Genomic DNA, 23018 nt, shown 5'->3' on the forward strand with positions numbered 1-23018 from the left:
GATTTCTAACTTGACTTGCAATTATATGACAAGTACGTCGACTTGTCTGTGGCTTGATTTAGAGACACAGACTTTATTCAACATATCCTATCTGAACTGGGTACCTGAAACACTCAAATGTAAAGAAAGCAAACTGATAATTACTGTAACAAATTTGATTACCACATAATAGATTTAATTGTCAAGAGACTTTGTGTGCAGCTAATCATGCTGATTAGCCTAATCTGTTTTGTTTAAATGAACCAAACATTCTAATCTAGAAAATCATATATAATCTCAATAACAAACTTGGTAAAATTATTTTATTTAGGGCAGTGTCAATCCAAAACTAAAAGTAATGTCTTTGTTCTGTGTTTTGAAGGGTGGTGCCCTTGAATGAGATGCGTGAACTTGAAGGTTGCAATGGCTCACTCCCACACGCACACACACTGAAGTGTTCTACCCCATTAAGTTCTCACTAAAATTGGGTGATGTTTGCAGGCGGAATGTTAGCAAATCCTTAGTGACAATAGGCAAGATAACAGGGGAAAGAGTTTCTGTAAAGGAGACTGCTTTTACATAACTTCCTGACAATGTCAGTGTACTTTGCAGGACTTAAAAAAGTGCATGATGAATCTCAGATAATAAAGACTTTGCATTTGGTGGTTTCTTCCTCAATAGTCTGGGTCACTTGTCATTTGATAATGGTCAAAATTTGTGAAATATAAGTTAAGAACAATTCCCCTAAATTTCAAACTGCAAAAATTCAATTTAGAGTTTAAGATTTTGAATGGACGTGTGAAAAGGCAGTAGAAGACTGTAGCATTAATTTTTCACATAAAAACAATGACGCAGCATGATGATGAGAAATAGATCTTATTCAGATGGGCAGCCATTTACAAATGATGGAATACACTTCTTACAATAACAGATAAGGTCAACCTAAAGTTACAATGGCAGTCTTATCTCAGCTTTTAACATTAAGTGGAGCAAGGGAAAATCTGCAAAGCTTTGACATGGTGTATAATGGACCTCTTTTAAATATCAGCAAGATACTTTCTATCTTTCATTGTGTGCAAGTTCAACAGAATTACAATATAAACACAGAATATGTGCTTATGGTGGCTGAGATAATCAGGGTTAGAGAATGGGGGCATATGCACATCCAGAATCAGGTTGTTCATCTTGGAAGTCACACATCTGCTCAAACTGCTCACAGCATCTTCCTCTTCTCAAACTCCTAAAGACAAGAGAGGAAGGAGAAAAGCAACGGGGAATAAAGTGAGACAGACAGACAGAAGGGAATTATTTATTTGTGTTGATATCTCATCGCTCTTTTGAAAAGAGAGAAACTGGCTGTGACAGCAGGAGAGAGTCTGTTTCTATTTTCCCTAGAGTGGACCACACACGCATGCCGGTTCGCTGCAGTCCATGAAAAGTATTGATTGATCGGGACAGCTCGCACCGCCAATAATCTGATAGACTTGAGCCTACGATTGCTTTATTTACAAAATCAGACCATGTGACTTTTTTTTAACAAATATATTAGAGATCTTGCACAAAAAGTAGACTGGTAGAAGATGCCCTTCCCTTGGAAACCTCTATTGCATGGGATCTGGGGCGTTAACTTAATGCAAATGCCATTTATCAGGTCCACAGAACACACAAGGACTGGCCCATTCCAATAAGGCTTAGAGATACCTAAAGGTATACTGCCACCCTGAGGAGGCATTGGGTGAACGTTTTCAATGCCTTCAAAGCCTTTAAAGCCTCTTGTTGTTCTGGGAATGGGCAAACGAATTAAGAAACCTTTTGTTGGGTCAACATGGGAGTTGGGCAAGCAGCTGCTTTAACAGGGAGTCAGCAGGGCCAAGTCATTTGGGATGAGGCTATTCAGGAAATAACTGTATAATGGCATGAAAAAGGGGGAATGAGAGAAAAGTAAGAGATGGTTGTAATGCACAGACGGACGTTTTTAAGGCGTATATCCACAGTGTGGGTGGCGGCTTTGACAGGAGAGCGGCACCTGACAAGTAAAGGTGTCAAAAATTGAGGGAATGGAGGATGCCACTCAAAAAGTGACACCAGACAATGCCTTTTATTGAAACGGCAATGAGAACAAGAAAACATGTCAGGAAATAAGTGAAACACATTTAAAGGAGAGCAACGGCAAGCTGGACCGACTGCGCCACAAAGTGTGACGGCATCAGACTAAATTTCGTAAAGCGAAAATTGAATTGAGCAGGAATCCGTGTAGGAGTTTGTAAACAAAAGTTAAGAAGGTTGTAATTATTCTTGCATGTTAATGAAGTCGTCAGATGAACAACTTTCCAGATATCACCTTCCTGCACCAGAGGCATTACTAATTCCAGCGGCTATCACAGTAAATATTGCATATTTGAATTAGTTTCCAACCGTGTCATCCACAAACAGCTTGGGAAATATGCAAGTGACGTGTATAAATTTGGAGTTTTAGGCAAACATCTAAATTACTGCTACTCCTGCACAAATTGAAATCCCACATGTAAACCTTTAATTAATTTTTGATTGAAGTCATGTATTTTTTTTTTTTCTTGATGCTTTCATGAAAGTAGAGTGTGCAATAGAAAATGATGTTACACTAATCCATAATTTAAAGCTACACTATTCATGGTATGAAAGTTGCATTGAGAAATACGATCCTGCGGTCTTGAATATTAACAGAGACGTATGAAGGATGTGAATGGAGGTGGAGGGGGCAAAATGTGCAACCACATTGCGTGTTTTTCACAATTACACTCAATGATTATGAATTAAACTTAGAGGAGGGGGTGCGTGTAAATCAATATTCCCATTCAGAAGAGCCAGCAGTGGGAATGAAAGTATAAGATGACGAATGAGTGTAATACATTCATTCCACTTTTTATATAACCTTTTAACAACGATTCTGTTGAGATGTGCTGAAATAAAGACACAGTAGCCTTAACTCACCCACTGTCAAACGTGCATATATTAGATTCTAAACTACTTTATGGCAGATTAAAAGTCCCAGCTCATACCATCTACTATTAGATGATACTGTATATAGTCTGAGTCCCAAGTACATGTAATAAAGAGAATTTTTGCATAATTTGGGTTTTATTCGGGTGCATCAATCTTTTGAGTTCTTTTTTTTTAAACTGTATTGTCACCTTACTAAGATAACGGCCAAAGTCATTGGTAACATTTGTTTTACCTAAATCATCTCATTATACTCACCACTTTACATCCTTAGTTGAACAGATATACAATTCTACCCTTGAAATTAAATTAAGGGTGACACACGTAAATATAACCGCTACCCACAAGACCAGCTACGTCTCCTTTAATTAGTTTTGAATGAATTTAAAGATGCACCCAAATTTGTGAGTCCTCTGACAAAAAGGAGAACTTCATGAGTATGTACCTAACAGGATTTAATTGCTCATGTAGTCCATGATGCTGGACTCACCTTGAACATAGTGCTGCCCAGCTGGGCGGGGGACATGCTGACGACAACTCCAGCCGACTGCAGGGCAGCGATTTTCTCTTTGGCGCCTCCTTTTCCGCCAGCGATGATAGCACCGGCGTGACCCATCCTACGCCCGGGAGGGGCAGTAAGCCCAGCGATGAAGGACACCACGGGCTTGGCGTTCGCACCCTGGAAACATCAGCCAAGTGAAAAATAAGGAAAACGAAAAGAGGTGAAAAGCGGATAATCATCCCCTTTCCAAGTGCGAGGCCTTTTAGGAAAGCATCCTAATGGCGTACTCATAGGCAAGACAGAAAGAAATATAGGAGCGGGAGTGCGCATAAATCACGGCAATTTGTTTTCTGCACCTGCATTTCATTTATGCATTACAAATTAAACAACCCATGTCCTCTCATTACAGAGCCCTGGCGATAAGAGTCATATGCAAGCAGCCGTCTCTGTCTCAGCCTGTATTATTAAAACAAAGGGTCAATCAAGCAGTTTAATTGCATGGGTTGGTGGATGACCAGATAGGGGCCAAGGCGCCTGCCATCTCAAATCATCTCATTTCGGCGATGCTAATTAGTCATGCAGCCACTGATTACCTCAGCGCCTGTCTGTCTACACTGTTTGCTCCTTGATGGATATGGCGCTCAACAGTTTAGATCATTTCCAAGGTGAGGAGCGCTAATATTTCATCCGTCACAATAACATCAGAACTGGGAAGAGGGACAGAATACTAATATAGCGCTTCAAATTATCCTTAAAACAGAAATACAAAAATACAGTCTAACATCTAAATTTGTAGGCACTCAAGGTCAAATTTTGTATTTAATATTGAAAAGGTGGGGGCAACAATATGGACATAGAATTGATAAACACCAGATATCTCCATATTAAATTATCAACACAATAAAACTACTAGGAAAACTAAGCATTTTTTCATAAAAATGAAAACATTGCAATACAAAAGGATGTGGAAAATTAGGGCAGATTAGAGTTTGCTGTAAATCATTGACATAATAAAAGAAATACATTCTACTGCAGCTCTGTATTAGAGGGGCAATTAAGTCACAAAGGTTCTTTATGTTCTATGTGTCCCTACTAGTCAAAATATGGTATTCTGAATAATGTTGCGTTTGTGAAACATAAATTAGGCCATGGGCAGCCATTTTGCCTTTTACTGCCACATGCTGTCGACTGAAAATGTCAGCAGTGTCAAAGGGCTCAGGCAATGACCATCATGGCTCGCCTGTTTTCTGGGTTTCATCATGCAAGCTCTGATTTAGATCCTGTGTTTGTATCCAAAATACCACCAAATAATGTAGGATGACTTGGTTTTTCTTTGCAATTAAATCCACCCAATATGTAAAATCTGCACTGGGCCTTATCTTTCACACTCATGTTTGTCTTTATATGTCCCCTGCTGGGTATGTACAGTAGAGTGTGTGGGCATCTTTCTTGCTCTCTCCCTCAAATGTTCGTCATCGCTTGGCTTTAGTTGCAGATCCCTGGCAAACATAAGATGACTTTTGCAACTAGCTGGCCTTTGTGGTACATTTAAGGACAAGGCTAAAAATAATATATGCGGCTGCCCGAGTTGTACGTGCAGTTGAGAGTGGAAAGACAATCTATAACATTGCTTTTGCAATAAATATCGATGTTCTTATCGAGATAAGAATATTGTTCAGCTGTAGGATCAGAGTACAACTGCATCATTAGAGACTCCTGTGGTTGTAATTCTTCCTACTTTTTTCTAGACATTCAAATTTGAAACATTTGTTTCGAGGATTGAGGCGGTGAGGAAGTACTACAATACATCGTCGAATGAACATGACACACAGATGGCAAATAATTCATGAATAGTCGGGAGTGAGAATATTGTGCATAGAGGCGAGCATCTTGTCACAAAAGACAAGGCTTGCATTTTCTGTCAAAGCCCATAGTGAACACGTATTTTATGTATGTCATGATTTATTTTCTCTATTAATGTGCCATCCCAGACACCAAGAGGTCATTCCTTTGGAAAGGAGTGCCATAGCAACAATACTGAAGTCAGCAGATCAGTTTAGCGGGGTGGTTTATTCAATAAACAAGATTAAAAAGTGAGGCTAATACCACAAATGTGACCTGATGAAATACTGACATGGTTGCATCCACATTGTCATTGAGCTAGCTCAGCTCACATTACTCTGCGGTGTTGTTTCCCCAAAATAACAAAAGGGTTTATGTAAGCTTGAGGGAGACAAGCTGGGCTAAAATTCATGAAGCTGAAATGGGATGGAAGAAGTATGACAAAATCTTCATGGAAGCTTGGGCGAAAGATACTCAAGGAAATTATCATGCGATTATCCTGTGTAAGACCTTATTTCTGGATTCAGGAATCCCACAAAACCAAAAGCAATGCTTAGCAGAACTTTGATACAAGTGACTTTTAATACCATATTATGATGGCAATCACGGCGGAAATTGATACCCAGTGAACCTTGAAATAAGCCCTGCATTATAAAATCTGACGGAACCAAGAGGGGCTTACAAGGTTTTCTTGGATTTTACACAATTATGGTATTGACAGATTAACTCTGTCTCCAGCCATTCAAAACCGACGTAGTATAACAAACCTTTGCTCCACCCAACGCGATACAAAACCATGAGTCACTAATATTGATAATTTGGTACATCATGCAGTCTGCATTCTGTGGTGCTGGAGCAGAATTCTGAGATTTAAATGCTCTAAAAAATATTTTATAATTCATCCTCACAATATAAATATTGTGAAAAATGAGTTCTAGATACACTTTGTTTGCTGTCAAGAGAAATTAGAAGTTATCCAAGTTGGTTATAAAAATGCTGTATTTTATTATTTACAGCATTACAAATAATATATTGGTTCATCTATTTAGGTCAGTGATTTGCAGTGACTGTAGAATAATTAAATGCTCATGAAGCATAACTTGGACATTTGTGGTGATAGTAGATGACTCATTAATTACGATCGGCGATGACGTGACATTATCTTTAGTAGACGTCGCCATTCGATGAGGAAGTCGAGGAGTGTCGCCTCCTATCCCCAAATGACTTCTACCTCCTACCGCCTTGCTACTCTGGCGATTCGAGATGATAAAATGAGCTCCGACACGCACGACCATATTGACTTCAATAAACACTGCACCGTGTGACATCCTAAATTGTGAGGTACAAGACTTTCTCTGTCGTGTTCTACCTATTCGGCTTTCAGTGCAGGCCATGTTACCTACTCCCTTTCTTGCTTCATTTGAACTGTGCCACACTGTCAACACTTTGGGTGACGGGGCTGTGGTGGTTGCTGTTCGCGCTTATTTGTAGAAAGAGAGCGAGAGAGAAGTTATTCTCCTGAGACGCTTGCAGGAGATTTGCATGCATTAGAGTTACTGAGGGTAAATCAAATCAATTTCTCAGCTTCAGCGCACCATAAACACACAAAGGGAAGACAGAAACAAAACACGCACACGCGGTAAGTAGCAAAAGTGCAGGTCTTGCCTGGATTTAAAAATGTCAATTACGGTTTCTTGCCGCACAAGCGAATCATCTCGCTGCATTGTATCGTCACAAAGGACGTGCTGCTCGCCAAGACGGTAGATTTACGGAACATGCCCCATGAGTAGAACACTCAAACGCTCATCCGTCATTCTTCATCATGTTAAACGCAAACTTTGCAGAGAAAAAGAGGGAGGCCTGAAGCAGTGATCAAGAAGAAAGACTACCAGAGATTATTTTGTGTTCTTGAGTCAGGCTGTACTGAAATATTTGAAGATGATACCATATATTGAGACACTGTGAAAGGAGGGTTGGAGAGAGTTAAGTAAATAAGTAGGTGTTCCTTACCGAGTTGTGTTGTTGAAGATAGTCTGCTGCACTCTCCTCTGCGTCGCCTCCAATCTCCCCAATTAAGATAATGCCCTCTGTCTTGGGATCCTGCAGGAACACCTCCAGGCAATCTATGAAGTTTGTACCGTTGAACGGATCCCCGCCAATACCTTTGCAGGAGACAAAGCAAACGTGTGTTGTGTACCCACGACACTCTCAGGAGCATCCACGTGAATATTTGAGGACCACATAACAGCGCAGCCGGAGAAGGGAATGCAAATCAGGCGAAGCCAACTTTAAGCCTCATACAGTCTGATCATCACAGCAGCGGCAGGCTCTTTTATGGCTCCTCTTTGGGGATTTGTGAAAACAATTCAGCGCAACCGGAATTGCTTCTGGTGAGCAAACGAAATATTAATAGATGGATTTACTTTGGGAGTGATTTTTGTGTATTCTACATCTCGAGTGTATTTCTTTATTCTGCTTCATCAGGCGGTGCCCTGACTCTTACGTTTAACGACTTCCCAAAGTAATGAGACCTCCTTACCTTTCGCACATTACAGTACTTTTCATTTCATTTAAATTTGGACAGAAGATGACAAACTCTAAAAAGGTTCCCTATATTGCACTTGGATTTCATAACATTTTCGCCACATTTGCGTGGTTACTGTCTACAAGAACCAATCAATGGGTTCTTTGACATATCACTGACGGAATCATCCGCCCCTTTCAGAGCTAAATGTTGAAAGTTGAAGACTTGGACTGGGTGCTTATTAAGTAGGGCAAAGACTTTCAGCAAGACAACAATCTGAAATGCGGGGGATCACTTGCATATTAATGAACTACAAAGGGATATGAAAAGAGAAACCCTGTAAGCAAACCCTGTAGTCCTCATAAATCCAAATCCATCCATTTTCCGTACCGCTTGTCCCCACGGCGGTCGGGGGCGTGCGGGAGGCTATCGCAGCAATTGGTTGCAAAAACAGATATTCAACTGCAGGTTTCCAGTGGCTCAGAGAAAAGTTAACAGGACTTTTGTTTTCATTTGTTCCACCACACTTGATCTTTAATGTTTCCTTTTGCCTCGAAAAAGATTGCCACGGACATTAGAGACATAAAGCGCTTTCTAAATTCTATGTCCACTGCAAGATTACACCTCCAGAAGCCCTGCTTTCAGAGGCCAACATAAACAAAGATCTGTGGAACATTAAAAAAAAAAATACCCACGCATTTTAAGAAGAAAAAGTTATGAATAATAATCAAAGAGAAACACATTCACAGCAAAACAGATGACGGTAAAATTAGACATTGCACCAACGGTAATTTGCTGCAGCCCCGCAGGTCAGAGTCGGACTTTAAAAGACTCTGTCGCAGTCCCACCAATAAACCACTTTAATAAACTCTACGGCATTAAACTCCGTTGCAGCAGCGGCTTTTATGAAGTCAGACTGGAGGACACGCTATAATTAAAATGTCAAAATCTTAATGAACCCAAGTTGCTTTTGTGTTATTTTGGGGGTCAGGCTTGACCTCCGTTATTGGTTGGGAGATAAATTGGCCAGGAGTTTGTTTGTGTGAAATAACAAATGTTCTTAATAGTTGTGTTGTCAAGAAGTGACCGCGCTTGCCATTATGAACAATTGACACTGACACACTCAAACGATCTACATAATATTCAGAGCGCGCAAACATTAAGAACTGTCTCCTCAATGTGACAATATGGAATGGTTCATGACTGACTTAGTAATAATTAATTCCACAGCAGAGTGGGGTAATTTGGAAGAACACATCAGCATATTTCATCTTCGTGCAGACAGCAGAGTATTAAAACAATATTTTGTTGCATAAATGATGGCCTTTTGGTTAAACATTAATGCAGCGTGGCAAACAACACTGAGCTTACCGATGCAGAGGGATTGGCCAAGGCCAACCTGTGTAGTTTGGTGCACGGCCTCATATGTCAGAGTGCCTGATCTAGAAACAATACCTGATAAAAAGGACAAAGATATTAGGATGTTAAGATGTTGTTTTTTTTGGGGGGGAGGGGGGCAGATGAATCATCAACAGAATCAACTTTGGTAATTATAGCTGATTAAGTATGAAACAGATATCTGATTAGGGTTGAATTTAAATGCAGGGATGGGTTCAATAACATTTGATTTCATTAGACTTGAATCAATTCGAAATAAATACAACTGTGGAAAACTCACCGATCCTTCCTTTTTTGTGAATGTGGCCAGGCATGATTCCTATCTTGCACTCTCCAGGCTAAAAATAAACAGTTGAAATCACAAACATTTGAAAGAAAAACAGAACAAAAGACCGAACACGCAGTTTTCGCTCAACCTTTTGGAGTGTCAAAGTCACTCCCTCGTGTCGCTCAAATCATGAAAGATTCGGCAAAGCATCCAATTAGGTGGTCTCTGTTGAGTTTGCACTGCATAAATCCATGCAAATAATCTACAAACTCTTTTGTGTTTCTTTTCATCCGGCAATGTATTTCATTTCGAGACTGTGCATGTGTGCATTCAGCCTTGTGAACAGTAACATAGAAAAGCCAAGACCGTACATGTTCACGTGCTTACATTAATGACCCCCGGGCAGTTGGGCCCGATGAGGCGAGTGGTGCTCTGGCGCAGGAGTCTCTGTTTCACTTTCACCATGTCCTGTTGGGGGATGCCCTCAGTGATGCACACCACCAGGGGAATCTCAGCATCAATGGCCTCGATGACGGCAGCTGCAGCAAATGGAGGGGGCACATATATCACGGTGGCATCAGCTCCTGTGCCTTCCTTCGCCTGAGGTAAGAAATAAAAGTGGATTAAGATTGGCAACTGTGAAACTGTTAAACACTGCCATCTAATGTCTATTTTGAAGAATGAGTGCAAACACGTATGTACAACACATGAACAAATTCACCTCCTTGACGGAGTTGAAGACAGGCAGGTTAAGATGAGTTTTGCCTCCCTTGCCAGGAGACACACCTCCGACTAACTGCGATCCATAGTCAAGAGACTGTTGACTGTGAAATGTCCCCTAGGTGAGACAGAGATAGAAAAGTCTGTGTGTGAATGAGTGTGAGATGAGGATAACTCACTGCAGGGAAATCAAGAGACAAACTTTGTCATCCGGCATCATTCGGCAACTTTCACCAGGGCTACGTTAAAGGATACAAAACAGAGAATCAAAAAGTTTTTTATGGCAGAGATGATGGTACAAATGCTCAATAAGAAAGAAATAAAACTGCCTCAGCAGAAAAATAATGACATGGGTGCAGCCTTAAGCACTTCCCTGAACAGAGGGAAAGAATGATGGCAAAATGTACAAAATGATTCACATTCTGTTGTTATGATATACACTGTACATCAGCTTGGCTTTATGGTCTAAACCTAATTCCATTCCACAAAAAATATATATATTTTCAGCTTTCAATCTATCTTTTAGGGGAAAAAAACAACAAATGATATTCAAAACAAATGAGCCTTTTTGTTTGTTAGTTACCATGCTGGTACTTGCAGCCCAGTCATCCGGAAAAAAGTGGGTAGCTTCAAACAAAAGGTCCCGAGTTGCTCAACACATTAAGGTGTGACTACCATAAAATAAAAGATGGGACTTCTTTTGTCTCATTGTCTTCTTTTGATCTGAAGTCCAAATGTCTTTTACAAATAAAACTTGACTGGTTTTAATTGTGAAAATAAACATTAGAGGCTGCCCAATCACTTCTGAGATTTATTTTCTTCTTGCCATTGTTAATTAGTTTATCAAAGCAGACGAAACTGATTTTCAGCTCAACAAATCCCATCAATTAGTTGCATGTTAATTAGCACGGGGGATGCTGAGACAACGTAATGTGGCAAAGGGTCAGAGTGTGTAAGAGGATAAGTGAATGATTTTCGAGTACAGATTACAATTTACAACTGTTATTGAGAGGAATTAGAAACAATGAATTAGCAGTTCCATTCTAATGTAATACACCCCTCCTCTCTGCTAGCGTTGCTGTTTTTTTTCCCTTACCATCATTATTACTGCAAATGAGACAATAAAATTGAAGAATGGCTTGCTTATCAAGCCAGAAGACAAACTGTATTCTCAATACCCCTGGCTTCATTTCTCATCCTTTTCTAATTACCTGAAGTGTTCACTGGAACCGTTTTATTATGTTGAGGGCAAAATGGTGGAGAGAAAAATGGCATGTGGCCAAGCACAAAGGGGGATGTAAATCGGCAAAGATTCATGTTTCTGGGCTGTCATAAACATTTGTCAAGCTCTGTTATTCTCCTTGAGCACACATGTCCAGTATATCAATTGAGTTTTGTCCTAGATGTTTTTATAGATTGGAACAAGGACTTGGACACTTGTGTCCTGCTTGTTAGCACATGTTCAATTTGGGGAGAGAAGGTAGAGGTTATCTAAAGCAAAAAAGAAGTTCAAGACAACTAGCTGTCAATTAAGCTAATTTCCAATGCACTGCAAAGGTTTAACTGGTTGAAAGTTGTTGTTTTCCCTCCACAGGAAATTACTAAAGAGATTATACTGACCTGAAATGCAGAGAGAACAGAAATGTACCGTTTTATAGGTATTGCTGAAATAAGTGTGATTTAATAAATTGATCATGAAATCACAGCAAAAATTCTATTGCATGTTTAAGAAGATATTTGCTTAAAAATGTTCATTAGAACAAGTTATTGATATTTCATTTTACTACTGTACATTCAAAAGAGTTGCACTAAGTTCCATAAGCACAGCAATCATTAAAGATAAAGAACTGGTCAAATATAACTGAGTAGTGCAAACACTGTTTGAATGGTAAAAACGTTTGAAAAAGAAAACAAACCTGCTTTCCTGTGAAACCTTGACAGATGACCTTAGTGTTCTTTGTGATGTAGAGGTTCTGTCTGGATCCTGTGTAGCAGTGCCTGACGCCACTTTGCTGCACTGAACCGAGGCAAAAGAAAAATCAAATTGCAACAGGTCATTTGCAATTTGCAACAACCTCACTGATTATTTTCAAAGCAAAAATTGAACCAATGTCTGCATATATAAACAAGAACGATGTTGTGCGAGTGTGTCATGAGAGGATATTTGTAATATAACGTGGGCTAACATCAGAGTCATGGAAACAATCCAACCCTAACTGACATTTGAGGCAGTCAGGCGTGTAAAACCAGCAATCACGAGTGAACTTTGCTCTATTGCACCTCAGACACTCAACTTGTCATTGACAATGTGCAAAGTACAGTGTGCAAAGTACAGTTTGCAAACTCCAAAAGGTAATGAGGGCGTGAATGTAGCGGTCACAAATTCCGCAGGCTTCCAAAACTGATTGAATAAAAAAGCAGTTGCATCCGCTTTAAGATCAAATGTGCTACACAGGTCACAGTTGAAAATCTAACCTGGCCTGTGAATTCACAACTGCAGCATAAAAGAGCTAGTTGGCGTCCATTGCCTTTACACTCAATTCAAGAAGCTAACTTGCCTGCTACCATGCTAACTGTCAGATCACTCTATGTGCCCCTATAGCAAAAGTAAAATAGAACATCAAACTAAAAGATCTAAGACACAATACCCCAAACAGAGTTCTGCAATAATAACAAAAACAATCTGAGGAATGCATAATGCTTAATACTTACAAAGCAGCCTGCCAAATAACCTACAGTGGGACATTTTCGGTCATTCGCCAATGACACCAGAGGCTTGGGACCCAAAGCACGGATATTAGGTGCCCAGAAATATCCCAGTTTTAAATTACAATACGTCGATTGATGTGAATAAATACCTTTGTTCTTGGGTTTATGTATAAATTTATATATAAATGCTTAAGCATTATACTTGCACGGGCTTTGGGGTATTTATCTGGGACTCCTTATGGACTAAGACGGCATCACATAAACAAACAAAATATATATTCAGGCATAGAATCGGCTTCTTCGTAGAGCTGGTGCAGTGTGGATATTGTAGTGTTACATGACAAGCGACAATAATTAAACTCTAATACTGGAGGTCGCGAATTGGGCTTGGCATCTTGTCACGCCACGCGTGGACAAGGCGCTGTAAAGCATAATGGCTTCATATTTTGGGTAAATAAGATTGCATAAGGGGTCCGCACCGCCAACACTACCAAATATGTTGTTCTGTTTTGAAGTTAAAATTTCCGAGGTTCATGGAGTAATCTCTTTGCACCGCCCTCAAACTCATATCCAATAAAAATCCACCAACTCCTCTGATGATGATTGGTTGCGCGAATCGTTCAAGCCATATTCTCGACGACCTTTACGTTCGGTTTCGCTTCCCACAAATATTGTAGCACAATAATTACGTACCGGTAAGTGATTCTACTGAGAAAATAACGCACGGTCATAAACGAAGCCTAACTATTCAAGTCAAACTCGAAATCTGCTGCACTAAGAATTTCAAGATGGTTTTAGAAACTATTTCCAGGATAATAAAAGTTCAGCTTCCAGCATACCTGAAGAAGCTTCCTCTTCCGGAGACGATCGGCGGATTTGTAAGGTTGACAGGTGAATAAGCAATTGCTCCTGCTTGATGACTTTTTGACACTTTGTAGCTCCAAGCACCTAACTGTTACTGTACATATAAACAAGTCTAACGAGTCGGTCACTGTAAATTACAATGTCAGTTTACAAGCCGACCAAATACTGGAGCACCGTGAAAGCCCAAAAAAGTGTTACATGCAACTTGGATTTTTCAATTCAATAGTAGTTTGCATTTGTAGAACGTACGGATGAATTGTGTGATGCGTTATTTTATGCACATTACATCATTTGCGTTACTAAGCACCCATAGTTGTTGTGCATTTTGGTGGCGGTTCGTTCATTCATTTACTCTACTGTACATTGTAGAATGGTCACTCCCATCATTTCCATGCTCGGTGTGGTATTATTTGACCTGCTAGGTTTTTATACATGATGCAAAACAGGCGCAACCATCACGCTGGGAATGCAGGTCAGAGAAAGATCATTTCAATTGGAGGGCATTAAGAGCAGTGGACGCAATTGTTCCTTTGAAAATGTTCTTCTCGTATAGCAAAGAACACTAAAGTAAAGAAAATATTCTCTTGGGTAAAGTCTCACCCCCCAAAAAAAGACATACTGTTCCAGAGTCTACATTTGTCACTGTCAATGTCACATTGACAAGGAACTGTCATCCGATTACTCCACTAAATAAAGCGATTTGTTAATTTGTTGTTTTTGCAAAAATGCATGTTTAGAGTAACTCCGTTATTGCAATGTAGAAAAACAACAGTAACGGTTTGTGGAATCAACTTAAGACTTGAATATATATCAATTGTGTACATCCCTGTGTCCGTAGTGTCCGAATGGCTGCGGTTGCTGCCTCTGCTGGGCATCTTGGCACTACTAGGCTACATGACCATTCGGCCCTTCTTTCCCAAGAAGAAGACGCAGAGAGACTCTCTGATCAACCTGAAGATTCAAAAGGAGAACCCCAAAGTGGTCAATGAAATAGACATTGAAGACCTTTACAGTGCAAATGTGTGCTACTGTCGCTGTTGGCGTTCCAAAACTGTAAGTCAATGTTGTAATCTTGTCAGGAAGTGTCTCTACTTTTTTTTTTTCTACATTTTAAATTAAATGTGTCATAGTGTCATAGTAGTAACTGACAGTGCAGGAGGTTCTCAGCTCCCACTCAGTGATACTTTGTATGGACGTGAATGTTTTTCTGTCTTTGTATGCCTTTGGGCGATTAACTGACAACTTATCCAAGGTGGAGTGAGCCTGTTTTTTTCCTCACAGTTCGTTAGAATGTTCCCCAGCTCCCCACGATCCAGATGAATGTAGTATAGAAAATTGCTGGATTGATAGATGGTTGGATGTCTACAGTATATGTATCTAGATTTTAAAGTGGCTGGGACGCTTGCTAATGACATGAATGCATTTCCTCTTTTTAGTTTCCTGTTTGTGACAAGTCACACTTAAAGCACAACGAGCTGACCGGCGACAACGTGGGACCACTTATACTCAAGAAGAAAATCCTATAATAGAGATTCCCCTCTCCTCCAGTACTTGCATTGTTCATTTACACTCTGTAATTGTTTTTTTTTTTTATTTGCACGTACAGGTAAAAATGTAGTGTCTTGCAGTCATCATTTGAAGTCGTCCCTATGTGTTGACAAAGAAACGATAAGTTTTTCAGCAGCTCGATATTGGTGAATTGGATTTTTTTTTTAAATGTTTGGGATTCTTAACTTGTTTGAATGTATGACTGTGTGCATGTAGGTTACGCGTCTGTTTGTGCCCCACGATTGGCTAGTGACCAGTTTTGGGTGTAGCTAATTTTTCTCCCTAAAACAGTTGGAATTTACTCCAGTACGCCCACATCCCTTGTGAGGAGAGCCAGTTCAGAAAATGGATAGATGGACAATATAACATACTCAAGCACAAGTTAATACATAATGTGTATTTCTTGCAATTTTTCCGATGCGCCCGGTGATTTTACCCAATCATTTCAAACCAATGCACAGTCGAGTTGTATCAGCATTGCTGTCGAATATTACGTATAAAGTCTTATTGAGGCTCATGTGAGTGACCGAAACGTTTTCAACCTGTTTCTTTTCTTGCACTGCACAATAAAACAAGGACTGTAAATACTTTACTTCCCTCTGGAGTAATTCTACCTGCCATTATTTTTGCTAATATGTTTATATATTATTAATTCTCATGTATACAGAGCATGGATATGTATTTGTACAGTAATGCTCTCTGCTAAATGTTAGTATGTTAATACAGTACCAGTCAAAGGTTTGGACACACTTTCTACTGAATGAGAAGGTTTGTCAAAACTTTTTTAATGTCCATCTGTCAGGTCACTTGTTGGCCAACAATACTGATAAATGGTGCATAGTAATTAATTGTAAAACTGAACAACTTAGTAAAAGATTCACCATGGGAAAACATATTTATTTCATTATGTTCCGTAAAAAACTAATTCTGAATTCCATATATAATTAATAAATATTCTAATACTGGACACAAAGTATCACACAATATAAATAAATGTAACCTCTTTAAATGCCTTAAATTACACTGCATACTTTTTTTAAGAAATGAAAGGAACAAAACATGATAAAAATAACTAATAAAAGCTGATTTTGTGATTATGATTCAGCCTCAATTTCAAAGCAAAGGGAAATATTTGAATTATTGTATATACACTTTCCTGAGTTTTTACACAATTTGGTAACAAATGATACTTAAAATTTAAGTGTAAAACATAAACTCATGTTTTAAAAAATATACTAATTCACAATTTAGTAACTGCATTGGCGACTTGTAATCATTAGTATTACTGTGAGCCAGATTCCCTTATTTTAACAAATAGGAACAACCACAATCATTAAAAAATGGAAAACATTCATAAAACTATTTCATTCAATTATTATGAACATTTTGACTCTCGTACGCTGCGTGACCATTCACATGCTCAGATGTGGATCATTTGTTTGTGATCTGGAAATCACCAGTACCGATAAATAAATGTCATTCACGTGTGTGCTCCAGCTGGAGAGAGAACAGCAGGAGCTGTCCGGAGACAGCAAGACAAAAGCAAGCCACTCGGTGGCTAAAGGAGAGCTGACATAACCAACATGTCATTCCGGTTATTTTGTTTCAAATTAAAACTTGACTCGAATGTTCCATAAACAATTCAATACAGAAATAGATGTTAACATTGAGGAGTTCCCTAATAATGGACAATCTGATAGTGTTTCAGCAGTTGCAGACAAAATGCCCTCAAATTAAAACATTTTTGATTCAACATCCCATTGCTTGCATTGAGACTGAAGATGTCAGAGAGTACTTTCATACGTGACCGGCGTGTCATTGTCCTCATCGCCACCTGCCGCAGTGCCTGGAGAAGATACAGAGGCAGCACAGGCGTCGGTTGCTAACATTTTATTATGCCATGACTACTTCTTCCCAGAGTGGGCTCCAGAAAACTTCATGTGCTCTGTGAATTGTGTGTTTGTGTACTGAACAGGCAATGTTTTATGGAACACATTTCAAGTGACTTTTTAACAGTAAACTTACCCTTGATTTGCATCGATTTCAATCAGTTCCTTTTTAGTGTTACCCTTGCGCTTTCGGGCTTATCAACGCTGATAACCTTGTGAAAGGATATGCGCTACACACAAAATATATTTTAAAAGAATGTGCGAAACAAAAATAATGGCTGCAAGTGAGGAGGAGCAACTCTTATCCTATTTTTGAAAGCTTATTCTACTTTTGGGCTCTCATTAACTTTTCACAATTGTATTTGCCTATACATCACTATTCGATTTTCTGCATGAGGATTCACCTATTCAGACTTTTTTTTTTTTTAACCTATCGTGTAGTAGGCAGGCCGACTTTTTCTAGGGAATATTAGAGGAGTTATTGCGGGATTTATTTACTGGCTGATTGGTCTATTAAGAAAGGATAGCCAAGCTACATTCCTGTGACATTTACTCACTACTTCACAACTAGGAAGCATGTGTGGTGAAATCTAAGCTGGGTTTAGTTGATACATTTCCAGATACCTTACCTACCTAAGAAAAAAGCTGATAAATTCGGTTTGACTCGCTCACCACAGGCTGAAATCTTTGGTTTCTGCAGCAGGCATGGTCCACACAGGCCTATGATAAGAGCTCCGACTGGCGCGGTGAGAAGGATGGAGAGCACAGCCACAGTGAGTACGTCCATGCCGTACTTCTGCATCTGCTTGTCCTGCCTTGTCCTGGCCATGTCCAAAGCTGTCGAGCCAATGGCTGCCTGGTGATTTGAAAATCAGTTCAGCGTCATGTAACAACCAAGTCTGAATGAATGGGGGGGGGGGGGGTTCCCCAAAGAGACAATACCTGCACTGTGGCTTTGGGCATCCAAGCCAGGGCAATGAAAAGCTTTTCTCGAATGTTAAAGCCGGCGAACAACACGCAAACGTAGGTGAAAAGTAGACGAACCAGCAGTGCAATGACCAGAGAAGCAATACCCAGACCTGCCCAAGAAAAGACATACAACATTGTCAAATAACTTTTGATGACAACAGCTACCTCATTAACATAATGTAGTCAAAGTGTACAGCTTTCAATATCAATTGTCAAGCTTTACCAGCACATCAAAATTAGTAATAAATATAATCACATACAAAAAAATTATTATTATTAGTAGGTGATTCTTTAGGTGCGCTCACCAACTGTTTGTGCCTCCAACTCCGACACTCTAATCTCTGCTCCGATTAATCCAAAGAGAAGTGGTTGAAAAACGTCCCATGCCCAGCCCACCACTTCCTCCACGCGTGCCTGAACAGACACACAGAACTTAATGTTAATTGCTGTCGCCTCTGCAATGCATGCAGCTGAGAGGGAAAAGCATTACTGGATAGCCCCTAATGAGTGTCAGTAAAATGCTTAACGCTTCAAACAAAGTTACCTTTTCTGTACCCCATCCGAGACCAGCAAGAAATGCCAACACTAGAGTGCAGAGGCCACCAGAACCAGGAAATCCAGCAACACCGCTGCCAAACACAGCAAAGACAGACAGGCCGAGCACCAGGAAGGATCGCTTCATCACCAAGTGTTTCTGCAAGGACAAATCACGGCCAGTGAATACATAGTTTTAAGGTTAGTTGGAGTGTTTCCAAAATTGCACAGCACTGATGAATGTAGTTGATCCTTTGTATTTTGCTAAACATATCAGCATGTTTTGAAAAAAGACAGATAGTAGGAAAGTAAAAGGAGGGAAACACATGTATTAATTTGATGGTTAGAATCATGTGTTTTATTGCCTCCCTATGTCCTCGTTTTCAAACCTTTAATTAAAACTGAATTTTCAAGACTCAAGCACCAGTGGGGAGCTGTTCTCAGAAGCTCGGTCTTTGCAAGCCCTCAGCAACAGCCTTGGGTCCGTACAATGTGGTTCAACTTTTAGACTCAACAATGGAGAGTGACCTACTAAGTGCAAGATGCTTAACGTCTACCTGGTCGAGACTGGGAAAGTACTGGATGAGGAAACCAAGAAGGATCCCAGCAAGCAAGCCACCGGCCACCTCCAGCACACCTCTCAAGATGTTGTACCATGTGGAACCTAAAAGAAGGAGCAAGATTTACACCAAGTCAAAGATCATATTTTGGCTGAAAAATAGGCTGGTTTTATGTGTTCTAAGAATTATCAATCCTACTTTGGCAGTGAAGTATTATAAAAAATGACCAAAATAAATATGTTTATTATAAAAACGGACAGTGAAAAAACAACTGCTACATCCTATCAAAAAGAAATTTTATAAATATTGAAAAATTATTCAATGCCCTCAAATTGTTACACAGAGAATTTCATTGTCCGTTGCTTGTACTGTCAAAACTCCTTGCTGAGTTTCATACATTCATGCAAATATTTTTTTCTTAATTATACAAACTCTTCTGTAAGATTGGAAAGTTCTAATTTGTGACAGCTCGAAAATTCTACCTTAAAAGTCAGCACTTTTCAAAAGAATTGCAAGCACTACTGGGATATATTTACTATGTTTCTCAGTGGTGGCCTGAGCTACATTAAAAGTTTGTAGCGTCCTTCACTCCCTTACCTGTAGCAAAAGCAACACCCAAGCATGTCGTGAATCCTGTTATGGCGAGAATGTCGTCAAAGCTGCCCGCTGCCATCAACAGAGTGGGGATGCCCTGCTCCACGCCGTAACCGTCCTTCTGCAGAAGCAACATGGAGGGCACCACCACTGCTGGCGACACAGCACCAAGCACAAAGCTGCAAAGGGATGACCCCATTGAATGGATGCATACATTCTATCACATTGAGTTGAGCAGTTACAGACAGAGAGGGGGAATAGGTTTACCCAAGGATGAAGCCCCACACCCACGGTAAACCCATGAGGAAGTGGGAGACCAGAGCTATAGTGCAGGTCTCAATAATGCACGGCCCCACTGCCACACGTAAACACACAGACTTGAGCTTCCTCAGAGCCTGGGGAAAAACACATTCCAAAGAGTATATGAATTTTTTTTTTTTTTTTAAGAATGACAAAAATCCATTATGATGATCAATGAGAAATATATACCAGTACATTGAATATAGAATACTATTAAACTAAAAAAATTATCAAAAAACATAAATTTAGAATGTCATAATTTTCCAGCCTACATGTCATATTTAAGGGTGCAGGAGTAAAACATGAACAGTTCTTTTCTGTATCTCTGAATCCTAATCAGTTTTACAATACTAAAATAATACAATTGCTTACCGAGGGATCCAAACCCAGACCGGCTCTGGCCAGGATGACCGCCAGCGCAATGTTCCTGAGAGAGGCGGACCACCTGAAGTTAATGTACACACCGTCTGTTATTACTGGGATATTTCTCAGCATGAAACCCATAAGCAGCATACCTGCAAAAGGAAAGAGATATTGTTGATCATTTGATCCTCCCACGGTGTTCACGTTTTGTTTCAGTGTCAGATGGGACACATTCTCATGGAATTAAAAAAGTTTTGATTTTACTTAAAATTTGGACAAATAAGTAGGAACTATTACTTTACAACACCATACTGGAAAAAACAGAAGTGGAGAATCATTGATTACCAAAATATATTCGACCAGTCAATCTCAAATCTGTTTATGCCATACAGTAGGTGCAATTGCCATAAAGTAAACCCAGCATTGCAAAGCATCAGAAAACAAGATGAGACCGATTTACTTTTTGTTTTAAGGATGTTTAATGTCCTACCAAGAAGTGGAGGTAAAGGTGGAAGCCTAGGCAGGCGGATCAGAGCCACCAGTTTGCCACCAATGACCGCGCAGATGAAAAGCACCGTAATGCCAAACAGGTTACCACCTGGAAGACATTCATCCTCTGTGACGGACCACACCACTCCGAAGAGCACCGCAGCCAAGAGGACTGGGGAAGACACAAAACAAAGTTATGAACAATAAGAAATATCATCCATTATCATTGACATGGGTGGGGCTAAAGGGATCCTCTTACCTTTTGTAATGACAGAGGCCACAAGGCCTCTTGGAGGACAAGGGCAAAATCTGTGAAGCAAGGGGCAGCAAACAAGTGGTGGTTCTGTGTTGGTGCCAGCATCCACCACAGGGGTACGAGGAAGAAAATAGGTGGTTTCCTCTGTGACATTTGGACTGGAACAACGTCGTACCACTACCTGGATCTGGTTCACATTAAGATGCTGGGAAGAGAGACAAAAAGCATAGATAGAACAAAACAATGTTGATATTTTATTGAAGAAAACAGTAGCACAATGATTTTTAACACATTGATTGTAAATGTCGAATTAGACCATCAAAATGCTTTTCCACAGAGTACACAAGGCTCTCTATCAAAGTTTCTATCACATGTTGCAAAAACACAAGTAGAAGAATAACCTGAGCACATTAGTGCAGTAGATAATTAATTATCATTTGTTTATTGAATTACATATTGCAGTTAAGGATAAAGAATAAAAGTTAAGAATACCTCCACATGGTTTCCTGACGGCAATGGGATTCTGTCAAGAAGTGGACTTGGAGCGGGACTTGGTGCAGGACTTGGTGCGGGACTGGGTGCAGGACTTTGTGCGGGACTGGGTACGAGATTAGGCTCCGGAGTGGCAGGTTTGGACCGGGTGTCCTCCATGGTAATCATCTCCAGAATATCTGCTCCACTCTTCTGTCAAAGAACATTCAACTGAGGGGTGGAGTTGCTGGCCATAGATGGGGCAGTTCCAGTACTTGTATGTCTCCACCTTGGATTCCAACAACACAAAACATAACAAATCAACGTCTACTACTGGGCACCTTTTTGCATTTCTACGTCTGATTTTAGCACTACTGGTAAATGAAAATATGTATTTTTAAAAACACGTGCAGCAGAATGAGAATCCACCCTCAAGCATCACATACTACAATGTTTTGTCAACCACTAGCTGATGGCACAGGCAACAGCATTTGGTTAATCCAATATTGTCAACAGACCACACTAATCGATGCTTACATGCTTGGCCATATGGCGCGACTAGCAGTGGAAGAAGTAGGTGAACGTGGATGTTCCTTCCAAAGTGTGTCCCCACTCTTGTTTCTCGTTCCATCCAGTTTATGCTAGCAGCTAGCTAACTTTGTAAATTTCATGAATGGGTTGCAACTACTACGTCATCGACATGGGCGTAGTAATTTCGCACAATTTGCGTGAATCCACGCCTCCTGATTTACAATGTGCTTCGATCCTTGATGCCTTCGGTTTGTAATTGCTATAATAACACTTGTCTGTAACAGTACAGTCTTACAGCAGTACTGTCGCCATGATTTTAGTAACATTAACAACGAATTAGCTGTTCACGAAACATTGAAGTAGGCTATTTGTGTATAATAACCGCATTGGACGCAGGGCTATACGAGCGCAGATTAAAACATGAATGCACGATTAAAGCATATTTTTCAGCAAAATACCTGACTCTTGAAATCGGTACCCTGTCCGATAATGGATGCTGACATTGAACAGAGATTCACCAAATGTTCCTAGATTATTATGATCAATTCAATGTGGAAGAAAACACTTACCTCACAGCGCAAACATTGTCAAAGCTTGAAAACTGGCATTGGCAGCCTTTCGAGCAGATTGGCCGGTAGGGAAATGGTAATAAGAGGGATTAGTGATGTCCAGTGTGTCTGCTGTGTGGCGTTAGTGTAAGGTTGGGTGGGGGAGGTGAAATGCACACAT

General features: G+C 40.0%; 3 protein-coding genes across 5 annotated transcripts; 1 reads left to right on the forward strand and 2 right to left on the reverse strand.

Annotated features, from left to right (window-relative positions):
* Positions 1 to 836: 836 nt before the first annotated feature.
* suclg1 (succinate-CoA ligase GDP/ADP-forming subunit alph) lies at positions 837 to 13065 on the reverse strand. Its single transcript, XM_037253920.1, has 9 exons — positions 12925 to 13065; positions 12129 to 12229; positions 10214 to 10330; positions 9880 to 10092; positions 9505 to 9562; positions 9198 to 9281; positions 7313 to 7464; positions 3449 to 3637; positions 837 to 1219 (listed from the first exon to the last, which is right to left on the reverse strand). The coding sequence occupies exons 1-9, from the start codon at positions 12956 to 12958 to the stop codon at positions 1193 to 1195; spliced, it is 975 nt and encodes a 324-aa protein (XP_037109815.1). The 5' UTR covers positions 12959 to 13065; the 3' UTR covers positions 837 to 1192.
* Positions 13066 to 13552: 487 nt separating this feature from the next.
* On the forward strand, positions 13553 to 15865 carry cisd2 (CDGSH iron sulfur domain 2). Its single transcript, XM_037252905.1, has 3 exons — positions 13553 to 13812; positions 14624 to 14838; positions 15222 to 15865. Exons 1-3 carry the CDS (start codon positions 13710 to 13712, stop codon positions 15309 to 15311), a joined length of 408 nt encoding a protein of 135 aa, XP_037108800.1. The 5' UTR covers positions 13553 to 13709; the 3' UTR covers positions 15312 to 15865.
* Positions 15866 to 16209: 344 nt separating this feature from the next.
* si:dkey-162b23.4 (sodium/hydrogen exchanger 9B2) lies at positions 16210 to 22983 on the reverse strand. 3 transcript variants are annotated; one of them, XM_037252856.1, is made up of 13 exons: positions 22859 to 22983; positions 21780 to 22047; positions 21291 to 21492; positions 21033 to 21203; positions 20552 to 20694; positions 20147 to 20274; positions 19883 to 20058; positions 19283 to 19389; positions 18736 to 18885; positions 18497 to 18605; positions 18165 to 18301; positions 17856 to 18078; positions 16210 to 17179 (listed from the first exon to the last, which is right to left on the reverse strand). In XM_037252856.1, the coding sequence occupies exons 2-13, from the start codon at positions 21945 to 21947 to the stop codon at positions 17118 to 17120; spliced, it is 1776 nt and encodes a 591-aa protein (XP_037108751.1). In that variant the 5' UTR covers positions 21948 to 22047; positions 22859 to 22983; the 3' UTR covers positions 16210 to 17117. The 3 variants fall into 3 exon arrangements, with proteins under 3 accessions (XP_037108751.1, XP_037108741.1, XP_037108761.1); XM_037252846.1 differs by lacking the exon at positions 22859 to 22983 and adding an exon at positions 22296 to 22609; XM_037252866.1 differs by lacking the exon at positions 22859 to 22983 and adding an exon at positions 22296 to 22606 and having other exon boundaries at positions 17895 to 18078.
* Between the last annotated feature and the right edge of the window lie 35 nt (positions 22984 to 23018).

Source organism: Syngnathus acus, chromosome 1 (assembly GCF_901709675.1).
Source record: "Syngnathus acus chromosome 1, fSynAcu1.2, whole genome shotgun sequence".
NCBI lineage: Eukaryota > Metazoa > Chordata > Actinopteri > Syngnathiformes > Syngnathidae > Syngnathus > Syngnathus acus.

What these genes read in the sequence shown, in the direction of transcription:
- si:dkey-162b23.4 (XM_037252856.1), bottom strand. Translation starts at nt 21,947, where the DNA reads ATGATTACCATGGAGGACACCCGGTCCAAACCTGCCACTCCGGAGCCT. An exon ending in GTCTGGGTTTGGATCCCTCG is followed by an intron (nt 20,275 to 20,551) that starts GTAAGCAATTGT and finishes GTTTTTCCCCAG; the next exon opens with GCTCTGAGGAAGCTCAAGTC. An exon ending in GGGTGTTGCTTTTGCTACAG is followed by an intron (nt 19,390 to 19,882) that starts GTAAGGGAGTGA and finishes TCCTTCTTTTAG; the next exon opens with GTTCCACATGGTACAACATC.
- suclg1 (XM_037253920.1), bottom strand. Translation starts at nt 12,958, where the DNA reads ATGTCCCACTGTAGGTTATTTGGCAGGCTGCTTT. An exon ending in AAGGTTTCACAGGAAAGCAG is followed by an intron (nt 10,331 to 12,128) that starts GTTTGTTTTCTT and finishes TGTCTCACCTAG; the next exon opens with GGGACATTTCACAGTCAACA. An exon ending in TCACAAAAAAGGAAGGATCG is followed by an intron (nt 9,282 to 9,504) that starts GTGAGTTTTCCA and finishes CCTTTTTATCAG; the next exon opens with GTATTGTTTCTAGATCAGGC.
- cisd2 (XM_037252905.1), top strand. Translation starts at nt 13,710, where the DNA reads ATGGTTTTAGAAACTATTTCCAGGATAATAAAAGTTCAGCTTCCAGCA. An exon ending in CGGATTTGTAAGGTTGACAG is followed by an intron (nt 13,813 to 14,623) that starts GTGAATAAGCAA and finishes CTGTGTCCGTAG; the next exon opens with TGTCCGAATGGCTGCGGTTG. An exon ending in GCTGTTGGCGTTCCAAAACT is followed by an intron (nt 14,839 to 15,221) that starts GTAAGTCAATGT and finishes TCCTCTTTTTAG; the next exon opens with TTTCCTGTTTGTGACAAGTC.